General features: G+C 34.0%; 1 protein-coding gene and 1 non-coding gene across 14 annotated transcripts in view; one reads left to right on the plus strand and one right to left on the minus strand.

Annotated features, from left to right (window-relative positions):
* The window catches only part of AGFG1 (ArfGAP with FG repeats 1), a 66,025-nt gene that overhangs the window by 12,795 nt on the left and 38,283 nt on the right, over positions 1-14,947 (plus strand). For all 13 annotated transcript variants that reach the window (XM_072961775.1, XM_072961767.1, XM_072961769.1 and 10 more), the window contains exon 2: positions 3,802-3,895. In XM_072961775.1, coding sequence (XP_072817876.1) covers positions 3,802-3,895 — 94 coding nt within the window. The remainder of the gene's footprint in view (positions 1-3,801; positions 3,896-14,947) is intronic.
* TRNAG-ACC (transfer RNA glycine (anticodon ACC)) lies at positions 8,054-8,126 on the minus strand. The gene has a single exon. It is a non-coding gene; the product is annotated as a tRNA-Gly (tRNA).

Consider the following 14,947-nt stretch of genomic DNA (forward strand, 5'->3'; position numbering starts at 1 on the left):
GTTTTTTATTTTTTTGTCTTTTTTTTCTTTTACTAAGAGGGGGTCCTTAGAGATTTCCCTTACTTTCTAGAAATGTTAACAATTATGATTTTCTTTTTTAATTATTTATGTAGTATCATTTTAGCAGAGGAACCTTTTCAAAATATCTAGTCTGCCGAAAGTACCAGTCTAGGTATTTTATAAATATTAATGTCCTTCTGCCTTATTAACTTATATTTTGCCTACCAATTTGTGTTAAGCGTCTTTGACATTATATAGTTTATTCTTGGTTATTTTTTGTGGGCACTTTCCTTAGTCTTTTCTAGTTTAAATTTTAACATACACAATGTAAACTTTAAATTGTGTACTTTGTTATTTATACTTTTATAGAAAGAAGTATTCATTTCTATTTTCTGTTATCCTGGAAATAATAAAGTTATGGGAAAATGTAAAATTTTTGTTGGAATTGGGGTGAATTTTTCATTATCTCGCTGGCTTGGTAATGCCACCAGCATTTAGTGGGTAGAGGCTGGGGTGTTGCCCTGCATCCTACACTGCCCAGGACAGCCCCCTCATGATAAAGATTTCTGTGGCCCAAAATGTCAGTAGTGCCTGGTTTAGAGAAATGAAGTGAATGTAAATTGTTGATGCTGTTAGGTATATTTGGGAGGAAAGTTTTCTAGGTTTTTTTTAGAAAAACTGAGAGAAAGCCTTGGAAAGGAAAAAATTCTCTTTCATTTTCTTTCTGTAATTCTTCAAGGGACATTCATATCCAGTACTAAAAGTCCATATTTTTTGACTACAAATAGTTAATTGAATTGTCCATTTTTTTTGCTATTTTTTTCTATTACAGAATAATATAAATTCATTGTGGAAAACTTGGAGAGAATAGAAAATTATAAGTAGAAAAAAAGTCATTCAGTCCCATCATCTATAGGCAAAGACTTAACATTTTGGGATGTTTGATTTCTTTCCAGTTATTTTAATATAGTTTTGAGAAAACTATAATTCTCATCTTTAAAAAATTAAAGCATAAGCATAAGTATGCATAGTTACTCAGTTTTGCTGTCACTTATTTAACCACTTCTCCTTTGATAACGAAGTGTTTATTATTTTTCTATCATGGATAATGTTTGATGAACATCTTGTACATAGTTAAGCTTAAGATTCTTCAGAATAGATTCATAAAAGGCTGTTCTTGATCAAAAGGCATGAATGAGGTTTTTGATACAGGTTGGTGAATTTTTCCTGTTGTCATAATAGTGTATGAGGCTACTCATTTTCACTGCAGACTCATTCTGCATTCTTAAGAGATTGATAGAGATGGCCTTTAATTTTTTTTATTTTAACTAAACTTTTATAAACATGTAATATCCATGTACAAAGCTTTTGGAGGCTAAAAAAGGAACAATTCTTGCCCTGAAAATACAATTAATCTATCAGAATTAATGGAATATAAAAGAGCAATTAGAGAAAGCAACATGAACAAATGTAAAAGTTTTTTGGAGTTACTCAGTTTATGTAAGTAATGTGGCCTTGCAAAATCACCTACCAGTTTTGTAAATTGATTCCTGTTTTGAGTGCACTGAAAGAGCTCATTTAAAGAAACTGTAATAAGTGTTCTTGTTATGTGGAAAAATATCCTTTTATATTTTGGTTATGAATATGTTCTGGTTGTGTTTGTTTCATAACTGCAAAATTTTGTTCACTTATTTAAGTAATATGAATACATTCTTTATGCAGAAATGGACCTTGTGACATGGGAGGGCCTTGAGATGTATGAGGGAATAAGCTCTACACTGCTGTGCTTTCATGAGATTACATCTGTATAGTATAACTTTAAAAGAGTCCTGGGGTTCCCTCATGTAATGATTTGAGAAGTAAAGGGATACAATTCATTGTTCCAGAATTTCTTATCCAAAACAAACACCCTTGTAGCAGTGCTTGACACTTCCTGATTAGAAAGTTATTCCTTTGCCTTTTCCATTTTTTAAAAGGATACTCTTAAGGGAGGTGGAAGAGTAGAGGGTTGGCTGGAACAAGGAGTTGGTATCAAGGAATAAGGAAAGACAAAGTTGCTAATTGATAGGGAGCAGAGGAATGAGAGAATGCTAATAAGTTAATTCCTTCTTAAATTGTAAGATAGGACATAAATAAATAAATATCATAAATTAATAAGCTTCCCCGAAAATGATGAATTTAATCTTATTGCCATGATACGGATGAATTGGAAAACAAAATGTCATGCTTTAAAGGAATAATGACTTTGCCAAGTTTTCACTGTCGTAAGTTTAGAAGATACCTTTAAAGCCTTAATTTGTGATTGCTAGTTGTAAAGGTACTTGAAAGTAATTCATACTGTACTTTTTTTTTTTTATAGTTAAGCTTGAAAATTTTACTGGGATGAAATTACTGTGTTCATTTTCTTGCACTGTGCAATCTTGTGTTTCTGTATTTTGTGACTTACCCAGGAGCTGGAAGGAAAGTAATTTATCAGTTTAAAACTTAAAGCAGAACGACAAAACCCAATGTTTCTCTGCTTTGAAATGTAAAACGGATAAGGTGCAACTTGTAATTTAAAGCATGATCTGAAAGGTGTGCCTACCTCTGACAGAAGGGAGGAGAGTCAGCAGGATATAAAAACTGAGGAGCTTCTGTTAATTCTGAAATACTGTTTTGAGTTAAAATATTTTTAATTTCTAGATTATTACTTATTTAATTATTCAAAAATGTTTCTAGAATATTTTTGGAAGAATTTTGGTTTATTTATTATTACATATCAATGTTAACTCTCTCATTATCATGGATGATTGCAAAATGACTATGACAAATTCTGTAAAAATATTCATAATCTGCTCTAAACCTGCATTCCAAATGAGGTCTTTAATGGAGGATATGACTCCAAATTGATAGATTTTATGAAACTTTGCATAGATCACTTCTTACTATGCATAGATTTTTTTTTAACCCTTATTCTTGTGGGTAGAGTAGGCCACGTAGTGACAGACAAAATGTAAATAGTTCTTACTCTCTGAGCACATTTCTATTTAGCTCTTCATATGCATGATAAAACATCAAGAAACTTACAGATACCATCTTCTTAAGGCCATTTATACAGAAAAGGTTTCAAGGTTGTAAACGGCCTTAAAAGTCATTTAGTCATGTGTCTAGGTATTTCTTTAATCCCTTCGTGTCCCCTACAATTTCCTTTTAAACACTTAAGAGCTCCTGAGGTGATTGAAAATGTTCTTTATTATGAACCCTTATTTGAATCAGTGGAGAGATGGAACTTTTCTTTTTATTGGTTAATAACTTCAAGGTTCTTTGGGTTAATTTTTAGTTTTTTAAAATCAGCCTCAAATTTAAAGGTAGTAACTTTTTGATTAAAATATTTGTATAGCTCCAAACTTGACACATCACAGACACTTTCTTAGGAAATAATGAAAATATTTGAATAACTAATAACTTTTTGAATTCTTTACCATTGAGTTGGTCATAGGTATATATTCTGCTTATATCAGACGTAATCTAAAGCAGTGTTTCTGTTGCCTAGAAGCTCATGTGTTACAGGTACTGTGTGTTTCTCACTAGGTGGTTACTTGAGTTTATCTTTCAATATTTAGTGTGGGTCTAACCAAATTTACCTTGCCATATCTATTGTGAGGATTACTAGTTTAAAATAATTTTTAAATACTTTTAGTTTATGGATTGGAAGCACTGTTCCAAGTTTAAATATACTAATTAAAAATGTTTTACACTGATGTGTAATTTTTTAAATACTACGTATGTAATAGTAAATCTGTAAAATATTTTGTCTTTTAGGCGAGGGTTAAATCCACCACACAGGGTGAAATCCATCTCCATGACAACATTCACACAACAGGAAATTGAATTCCTTCAAAAACATGGAAATGAAGTAAGTTTGTTTTTTTTTTTTACAATTTTCAACTTCTGTTGGCAGTCATTTTAATAACGAATAAGTTGTTTAAAATGGTGCATTTTCACTGTCTAAAAAAGTTACTTTTGTATTCAGTATTTAGGTATTTTAGAATGTACTCATTTAATAACATTTAGAATTAATGTCTACTACATAAATACTTTACCTTAAACCTGAGGTGAAACGTGTGTTTAAAATTTGTCAGTATTGAATATAAAAGGCACTTTTGGAGGACGTCTAGTATTGAAGTAATTGTTAGTCTATGCTTTAAAAGACAAAAGAGAGGGAAAAAGAATAAACTTTGTGGTACTGTGGTACACTTTCGTTAGGGTGTTTGATCAGCTTTCACTTGAGGTCCCCTCCTTCCTTTTTATTATAACTTCTTTGTACTCTGCTTTCATGGGCTTCCAGGAATTCCATTCTGTTTTTTGCTTTCTTACTTTAGTTCCATGTTTTGCCTTTAGTAAAAGTGGTGGTCTGATATTAAAAAAAAAAAGACTATTAACAAAGAAAGCAGGCTTATTTTATAATCTTGGGTCAAGGATGAACCAGTCGACCCAATTGATTAACAATAGCCCCTATTTTTTAATAGGAAAGTTTTATCACTTCCTAGAAAGGAAATATTACTTTATTGTACTATTGTGGTTGCATGTTTTTGATAGGAGACGGAAAAGAAGTTAAGTCTTAAGATTGTATTAGATTCAGTCTTTTTGCCATCAGAAGATGTACGCAGGCGTTTTGTACTCTACCTCTCTTTCTTCCTAATACTTTGATAGTGATGGTATCTTAAAGTTGCTTGCCTACTTGTGATGCACGTGTGTATTTGGTTCTAAAATAGTAAAGAAGTGTAAATTCAAGATTATGAAATATTTTTCAACAAATGATTTAGAGAAGTGAGTGTACACTTTGAAGTTTCCAAATTTTGCCCATAAGAATTATTTTGAGTAATCAAGTTTCAGACTGATGTAGGTGCCTTATAGGAAAAGCTAAAACAAAATGAAAGGGCAGAAGGTGTGTAATGATAATAAGAGTAGAAATGTATTTTCAGATTAAAAGACAATTTGAACTGTTTGTCTAAAGTTTGGGATTAGCCTGAAAGTGCAAACTTTAAATTACTTTTTAGAATTTTGGCCTGTAGGCAAAATTTTGGACATCAGAATGGAGTCTGAAATGAAAGAATATTACCCTATTCTTAGATTAAAAACCTAATAATAGTAGTTAAAGTCAAAGTTAATGGAACTGGAAAGATAACAAACAGTCCATTGGAGAATTAAGTAAAAAACATTCAAACCTATCAGTAGATAAAGTTAGGTGGAGACTGCCCCAAACATACTATGATTAAAGGAACTTTTTTTAATAGTAAATTCTTAACATGAGATTTACTCTCAAAAACTTTTTAAGTATACATGTAGTATTGTTAACTATCGGCAAAGCGTTATAAATAGAGCTCTATAACTTACTCATCTTGTGTAATAGGACTTTATGTCCATTGCATAGCAACCACCATTCTACTTCCTGTTGCCATGAGTGTGACTCTTTTAGATACCTCATGTCAGTGGAATCATTTAGTGTTTATTCTTCTGTGACTTGCCTACATCACTTAGTATAATGTTCTCAGAGTTCATCCATGTTGTTGTATATGACAGGATTTCTGAAGGAACAGTTTTTAAGACTAACGTCAAAATAAATTCAGAATATATAAAAGAAAATACTTGATTTTAGGCAACTCATTATATCAAAAAGTAGAAACAAAATACGGACAATAGAGATGACTTCAATGGATTTATGAATTTTAAGTCCAGAAAGAGTCAAGAAAATTGATAGGCCATTTAAAGCCGTTACCATGACAGTCACTGCCCTAGATACTTGGATGAAGTTTACAGAAGTGTCACTTAGCTGACGTAGAACGCATCGTCTAGTTAGGGAAGCAGATAAGTAACAAGCAATTATAACACTGTTAGATAATGAATGATAAGAATAAGAAGTTTCAGAAGTAATGAGGAAGAGGAACTCAATCTGCTGGTGAAAAAGAGAGGATTGGGAAGATCTCACAGAAGAGTAAAAACATTTGTTGGCCTTTAAGGATGACTAGAACTTAGCCTGGCAGGAAAAGATATTGAAGGCAGAGCAAACAAAGTACACAAAAAGAGAAATTTGCAGTGGTTCTGACTGCTGGAAAGTATACCAACCACTTAATTACTTGTTAAGGAGGACAGATATACTTTCTTGTGTCCTAAGGACATATTAGAATCAAAATATTGGACTAGGTATATTTGATTCTTTATAATATTAACAGAATCTGTGTTCTTAAAAATTTAAGAGATGTGTGGAAGGTGAGGATTGATACTATGAAATGCAGGACGATTGGCACAACTTGATAAAAACAAAGTTACAGATCTCAAGTGTTTTATTTTCAGTTTATCTTAAATATTTAAATCTTAAGTGTAACATGCGTAGAGAAAAGTATCTAGATCTTTATTTTTCATTTCAAATTATGTTACCATATTTGCACTATGTGTTATACTTAAGTAGTTTGCAAAGGAGCACACTCAGTCATGTCAATTTTGGATTAAAAAGGCACTATCATACGTCTTGGCATGAATGAGTGCATGCCGAAGTTAAAAGATCGGACAGTATATACTGACTGGCAGAAGTCTTGGATCTTCTACCCACACGAGGGAGTTTTAATGTTCTGAGGGGCACATTTGGTTGTCACTGGGGAGTATTGCTGCTTAAGCAGTCAAGCACCATGATTGCTGGATGACTCACAATATGTTGAACAGAATTAACCTACATTCCACATGCTCCGAATATTCCTGCAGATGTTTGTATGTGGGGAAACCTGCTTACCATCATCTGCATGTATAACTTAAATCTGTCTCACGTGCTTTTATTACAGTTGTGAGCTACTTACTGCCAGAGAAAGTCATGCTGCCATGTCCAGAATCCAGTGTGGGAGAGTACTACCAATTTACAGGGCAAAGGGCAAGGTTACAGGGAGGCCATTAATTGAGACTGTCAGTGCAGTGACTTAGCACATTTGGTGTACAGATACGGTTTACAAATAACTTGAGTACTACTTTAGTATTCTCAGACTAATATGGAGCAGGCATATACATTATTAGATTATAAAACATGTATGCCGGATGTTAGTATTTTACAGCAAAAGTACTTTGTATTTATTTATTATTTACTGAGATGGTTTTGATGTTTTTTTCCAAAAGTAAAATATTTCACAAAAAATTTCTGCATAATTGCCTTGTAATGCTTTTTTTTGTATCATGATGTTACTTTAGGGGAAAAAAATCTTTAGTGTTTTCTTGCATATATCCTCTTTTGTGATAGTGTGAGTAAATCATGGTCCTATAGTTAAAGGACTTTCGCTATTGGGTTAACTTGTGATTATCAAACTTAAAGGAAGGAAGACTGGCAAATAGTGCTGTAGATTAAAGTCAATAAAAGGAAAATGTAGAAGCAAACTGAGAGTAGAAGGGTTACTCCTGATGCTCCACAGACATACAATGTACATGTAGAAATAAAACCATGCATTGACTGACAGTATTTGATCATCTTTATGCTAGAATAGAATAAGCCCCAGACCAGAAACTATAGCTTTAAAAAAGTCCTTCTTAAACAGCAGATCCTCAGATGTGCTCTTCCTCTGTTGACGTTCGTGACTGACTCGTCCTTCCTTCTTAAAGCAGAGATTTGTTAACCACCTACCGTGTGCCAGGGATTGTCCTTGGGTGGTGGGGACACTGCCTGTGATTCCTGCCCTTGTGTGCAGCTTGTAGCCTGAGGGGGAGAGAGACAACAGGAATTATTTTTTTCAGTTCTATTTTGGTGTAAGTGTGAGAAGGAGCTTCCGTTTGGAATTGTAGATACATGGGATTATGGAGACAGTATTTTTCAAGAAGTTATGCTTAATGGTTTAAATAGGCCTTATCTTATGAGATAACTCTTCAGGCGTTTTGGGCAGTTGAATTGCTTCTTTCAGAAAGATTGGAACTATTTTATAATCAGAAACAAGCACTGCCACAAAGAAAATTATTATTTTTTAAAATGATTTTTAAAAAGCTACATTTAATTATAGTAGCATTTAATTAATTAGTTAATTGTGATTAGATTTATTTTTAGTGGAGGTACTGGGGATTGAACCCAGGACCTCATGCATGGTAAGCATGTGCTCTACCACTGAACTATATCCTCCCCCCAAAATTATTTTTATATCTAAATTTAAAATACCAATTTCACATGCTGTGACAGTTTTGCTGAAATATTTAGCCACCATTTTATATGTTATATACTCAGTCTATTATGAGGTTAAACAAGACACTAGTTATTTCCTAAATCATCCTGTATTATAAACTGTAATAAGTGATGGTCGTTCTCAGTACAGAACCTCTATAAAGTGGAAGGCCAGTATAGAGTCTAAGCTGTTCTCAGAGCAAAGACAATGAGCTTTTGAATGAATCTCGAGTCACTGCTTCGAACTATCATGTAGTTTCAAAGTGTGTTGTATTAATTCCTTTTAAGTTCAATTAAAAATGAAACAGTCTAACTTAAACTGCAGCTCTGTAGGGAAATTGATAAAATTAGCACCAGGCTTGTTAAATATTACTTGAAGTGCAGTGGTCTTGTGAAGAAAGGTTCAGATTTGGACTTGATGAATTGAGAATATTGGACAAGGATGCCTCTGAGCCTTAATTCTACTGCTATAAAATAGTAACACTATCTTAATATAGAAAGGCTAGAATGCTTTGAGCTCAGGCAACCTGTGAACGTTCCCAGCGTATTTCTTGTCGAATGATGGAGATACTCAAATATTTGTTAAATCAGAATCTAAGATAGTTGTAGGAGAAGGATCAATATATTTTTTTAAACTTCTTGCTTAGTGGTTTCACTAGGGATTTTTCAGTCTTTATAGAATGCAGTACTGCCATTGACATTAATATTCAGGTTATATATTTAAACTCTTGGAGCATTTTAACTATATGCTGAGCTTAAATAATACTAGTAAAATTTGGCAGTTATCTTAGTAACAGCATATTAAATGCTACTCTTGAGTGGCCAAGTCTCATTATTCCAGGGTCTGTAATTACCTTGTTGTTTGTAGCAGAGGTTGGGGAAACTGTTCTTGTAAAGGGCCAGATAGTAAATATTGTAGTTTTTGTAAGCCACCTGCATAAAAGTCTTTGTTGCATATCCTTGTTTGAAAAAAAACTTAAAAAAAAAAAGCCCTTTAAACATGTATAAACCAAATTATCAGGAGAAGTACAAAAACAGGCCTGTGGCCCAGTTTGATCTGCACATGACTGAAGACTCCTGGTCTGTGGATTTCCAAAGTTTTCAGTTCTCAGTATAAATCCTTTTATAACCTTAGTTTGTTTTCCTAGTTAATCTTTTTCTTGCTTCATTCCCAGCAGAAATGTTTAAACTATAGTGCTCTCTGGTTTGCTTTCTGTATGTGCTGTCTGTATCCCAGTTTTCTTGCCATTTTGCTCAAACCATTTATCATGAATTTTTTTTTTTTTAGTTTCTTTTTAACTGCCCTCGTAGTTTTTCTGTATTGGTCTTATTAATCTCAAAACATAGACATTATTTAAGAGGATATTTATATTATTTAAGAGGATATTTATTAAATTTCTGCATATTTATGAAGAAACACTTAAAGTCTGGCTTCTATTTTGAAAGGTGAGGTGTTCTTTTTTAATTCTGCTGAATCTAATCGGTAGTAACATAGTCATCTTTAAAATGTTCAGAGCGCATTCTTTGATATTAGTTCTTGGCTTTCAGAGAAGTATCTTACAATACTAATTAACAAAAAGAATGTAGAAAATGTTATCTTTGTTTTGTACATATTGTAACATGTGGATCTTTTTGAAAGATGACTGAAAACTCAGAGTATTGTAGAAGGAGCTGGATGATGGTTTGTAACTATTCTGAGCATTTATTTATTAACTTTTTGTTGCATTGGTATCCCATGTCACATTATTTATTTCCTTATACTTTTTATTGTGGAAGTGTTCATGTATCTATATCTACACAGGTAGACAGAATAATATAACAAACTCTTATCCCTTTTTTATTACGTGAAGCAAATCTGAGTATACAGTTTCCTCTGTAAATTCATGAACTAGCTGTTACCTCTAGAAAAGGACTTTAAAAATATATATATAACCCATACCATTTTTACATCCATAAAAATTAATAGTAATCTATTTACCTAGCCGGTGTTCAAGTTTCCATTCATTCCAAAATTTCCTTTTTTCTGTTCCCTTGAGTTCGAATCGAGATGCAAGTAAGGCTCACATATTACGAGTGGTTAAATGGGTTTGAAACTCTGACAAAGGATTGGAGGCTAAATGGGTCAGAGTCCGGCCTGCACAGGCCTGGCTGGGACCAGGCAACTTCCTGGGTCCTGTAACACTTGGTCTGTGGGATAGAACTAGACTTGTCCCGGGACAGTGGGGGCCTCAGACCAGGTGATTACTCCAGGACTAGGTACCCTGTAACGTGGGGGCCCTGCCAGCTCAAGTCTCTGGGAAACACAGCAGTTCAGGTGAATTCTAGGCCTGGTAATCAGACTCAGTACAAGTTCCCCCTGGAACATATCTGAGTTGCAGTCTTTCACATGCCTCTCTTCCACTCCTCCAGCATCATCTGCTACCAGGCACCTGAAAATTGTTGTGTTCTTGCTACAGAGCAAGAATGCTAGTTGGTTGCTAGCACAGCAGCTGGCATTTACCTTGTCAACAGAGGATACCATCTGGATGTTGGGTGCTTTTTTGACCTGGTAAGAAGAAACTTGAAACAAGCTCTAAGATCATAGATTCTTGAGGAATTGGTGATGGCATTGAAGGTTTCTTGGTTCTGTTTCGTGAAAGTCAAGCCATCCTGCGCAGGCAGGATCAGCTTTGGGTAGGAGTAGCCAAAGGCCGTGCCCGGCAGGAACTTCTTGGAGATTTAGGTGGTATCTTTGTCATTCTTCTACGGGGTCATGAACTCCACCAGTTCCCCAGGGATGATGTTATACAGGCCTATGATGCTAGAATCTTTGCAAGGATGGAGCCAGTCATCTTCTGGCACCAGAACTTGTCCTGCTTTGTGCCATCTAACTGCAGCATGGTGCCATGAGTCTTACTGCGGGTGCGCAGGGACTCCTGGTAGTGTGAGTGCAGCAGCTGCTCTGTTTGAGGGGGGCCTGGTTGGGCTACCTGCTGCATTTTCTCAGAACCCTCTCTCATGGATGACCATAGCTAGATCTTGTCGCTGGCAGAGGCTTCTCAAAGCCATAGCACAGTGGCCGTATCTGCCTGTCTTCTACCTTCCACCTCCCAACATTTTATTATGAGGAATGCAAATACACATACAAGTTTAAAAATTTTAAACTGCAGGGTGCTTTAAACGTTTTGCTGTATATGTGCTAGCAGGTATCTGTGGATCTCTCCATTTGTCCATACATCTTACTTTTCTTGTATTTCAAAGTAAGTTGCAAACATTAGCTTATATTACCCCTAAAATCTTTTGTATATCATTAATTAGAATTCAATATTTGTTAAAAACTTTCTGAGGTATAATTTACATACGATAAACGTAAAAATCTTAAGAGTACCTTTGGAAGAATTTTGATAAATGCATCCAGTCTGGTAACACCAAGCCTTATAAAGGTATAAAGTTTCTTGACATCTCTTCCTATTCAGTCCTTCCCCCTTCCAAAGGCTACCACTGTTTTGATTTTTATTCATACTTACATAAATAAAATGATTAAGAATGCCCTTTTGTGTAAAACTACTTTTGAGAGTTATGTATGGGGATGCATGTAGCTTTCCTTTTTTATTATATGAATGTATCAGAATTTGTTCATTCTTCTGTGTCAGATACATGTTTAGTGAGTATTTTCTCCCAGTCTGTATCTTTCTCATTTATTTTCTTATTGGTATCTTGACAAACAAGTTTATCTTTTTGATGAAATGTGTGAATTTTTAGTTTTATAGTTACTTGCTTTTTCCTCTCTTTAAGGAATCTTTGCCTACTCCCAAATTATGAGAATAATAGCATTTTGGAAGTTTTGAAAACTTTAACTTTTACATCTTTGATGCATCTCAAATTAATTTTAGCATATGCTGTGATAGAGGTTGAGGTTTATATTTTTCCATGAATATATACTGTTGTTCCAGCTCCATTTGTTGAAAACATTTTGTTCAGTGGGTTGCTTTGGAGACTTTGTCAAAAATGAAATGACCACTGAATTATGGGTATGTTTCTGTGCTTTCTTTTTGATTTCATTTATTTATTTGTTGGCCTTATCTTGTACCATACCGTCTTGAAGTAAGTCTTTTTTTTTTTTTAATTGAAGGATAGTCAGTTTACAATATTGTGTTAATTTCTGGTGTACAGCATAGTGATTCAGTTATACATATATGTATATATTCCTTTTCATATTCTTTTCCATTATAGGCTATTACCAGGTATTGAATATAGTTCCCTGTGCTAAAACAGTAGGACCTAGCTGTTTATCTGTTTCATATATAGTGTGTATCTTCAAATCCTGAACTCTCAGTTTATCGCCTCACTCCCCGTCTTCCTTCCATGGTAGCCACAAGTTTTGTTTTCATTCTCTTCTGTAAGTAAGTTCATTTGTCTCATTTTTTTATATTCCACATAAAAGTGATACATGGTGTTTTTCTTTTTGTGGCTTATTGAGGTAAATCTTGAAGTCAGGTAGTGCAAGTCATTTTAATTTCCCTTTTTTTTTTTAAAGATTGCTTTACATATTGCAGGTCAGGTGTTGGCAAACTCTGGCCCCCTAGTCAAATCTGATCAGTTGCGTGTTTTTACATGGCCTATTTGAGTGATTTACTGGAGTGACATGGAGACCAAGCCTGTTTGTCCCCCTCTGCCCCTGTGTCCACCACCCCCACCCCGTCCCCAAGCTTCCACTATTGGCAGTGAGTACCAGGTGATGGAATCTTATTTGGAAGTTGATGACTCATCTTTGTCCAGCAGCTCAAATTGAGATGACTAGACTCTAGGAGGATGGAAAGGAGCATTGGGATCTGAAATGTCACTGGGACAGAGAATGAAAGTGACCGTGGTGGCTATTTAGATTATCGTTTGTTTCTTACATCAGTTTTGATGAATTGCAGTTTTCAGGGAATTTGTCCATTTTATCTAAGTTGTCATGTTTATTGACATTGTTACTCATAATAGTCTCTTTTTTAATGTGTATACATTCTATAATTTGCTTTTTGTTATTTCTTTTCTTCTATTTACTCTGGATTATTTGTTTTTTCTTAGCTTGTTAATGTGAAACCTAAGGTTACTGGTTTTAAAGCTTTTTCTTCCTAATAATATTTTATTATTATTTTTAGTCTAATAATATTTTAAAGAAATCTCTAAGATCTGCTTTAACTGCTTTGTGCAAATTTTGATATGTTGTATTCTGTCATTCAGTTCAAAGTATTTTCTAGTGTCTCTTGTGATGTCTTCTTTGATCGATGGATTATACAAAAGTGATTGATTTCCACATTGGGTTTTTCCAGGTCACTTACTGTAGTCAATTTCTAATTTACCTGTTATTTTTAGTGAACATTCTTTGTATACTTTAAACCCTTGTTTAGTTTTTGGAATCTTTTAGTGTTTTAGTTTTTGTTTTATGGTTTTAACACATAGTGTGTCTTGGTGAACATTGCTGTATGTACTTGTAAAGACTGTGTTTTCTGAAGTTGTTGGGTATAGTGTTCTATAAATGCCAATGTATAGGTTTGTGTTTTTTTTTTTTTTTTATTGAAGTGTACTCAGTTACAATGTGTCAGTTTCTGGTGTACAGCATGTTTCAGTCATATATATACATACACCCTTTTTCATATTCTTTTTCATTATAGGTTGCTACAAGACAGTGAATATAGTTCCCTGTGCTATACAGAATAAATTTTTTTTAAAATTGATTTTTTTATATAGTAGTTAATATTTGCAAAGCTTGAACTCCCAATTTATCCCTTCCCACCTCCTTTCCCCTGGTAACTGTAAGATTGTTTACTATGTCTGTGAGTCTGTTTCTGTTCTGTAGATGAGTTCATTAGTATCTTTTTTCTTTTTTTAGATTCCACATATGAGTGATATCATGTGGTGGTTTGTTTCTTTCTGGTTTACTTCACTTAGAATGACAATCTCCAAGTCTATCCATGTTGCTGCAAATGGCATTATTTTATTCTTTTTTATGGCAGGGTAGTATTCCATTGTATAAATATACTACAACTTCTTTATTCAGTCATCTGTCCATGGATATTTAGGTCATTTCCATGTCTTGGCTATTGTATTTAGTGCTACTATGAACATTGAGGTGCATGTATCTTTTTGCATTAGAGTTCCCTCTGGATATATGTCCAGAAGTGGGATTGCTGGATCATATGGTAAGCCAATTTTTAGTTTTTTGAGGAATCTCCATACTGTTTTCCAAAATGGCTGCACCAAATTACATTCCCATCAGCAGTATAGGAGAATTTCCATTTCTCCACACCCTGTCCAGCATTCATCGTTTGTGGACATTTTACTGATGGCCATTCTGACTGGTGTGAGGTGATAACCTCATTGCAGTTTTGATTTGCATTTCTCTGATAATTACTGATATTGAACATTTTTTCATGTGCCTGTTGGCCATTTGTATGTCTTCTTTGGAGAATTAATTGTTTAGGTCTTCTGCCCATTTTTGGATTGGATTTTTTGTTGTTGTTGTTATTAAGTTGTATGAGCTGTCTGTATATTCTGGAAATTAAACCTTTGTCGGTTGCATTATTTGCAAATACTTTCTCCCATTCCATACGTTGTCATTTTGTTTTGCTTGTGGTTTCCTTTGCTGTGCAAAGCTTGTATGTTTAATTAGGTCCCGTTTGTTTATTTTTGCTTTTACTTCTATTGCCTTGATAAACTGCCCCAGGAGAACATTGCTAAGATTTATGTCAGAGAATGTTTTACCTATGTTTTCTTCTAGGAGGTTTATAGTATCTTGTTTTGTATTTAAGTCTTTAA

This window comes from Vicugna pacos, chromosome 5 (assembly GCF_048564905.1).
Source record: "Vicugna pacos chromosome 5, VicPac4, whole genome shotgun sequence".
Lineage (NCBI taxonomy): Eukaryota > Metazoa > Chordata > Mammalia > Artiodactyla > Camelidae > Vicugna > Vicugna pacos.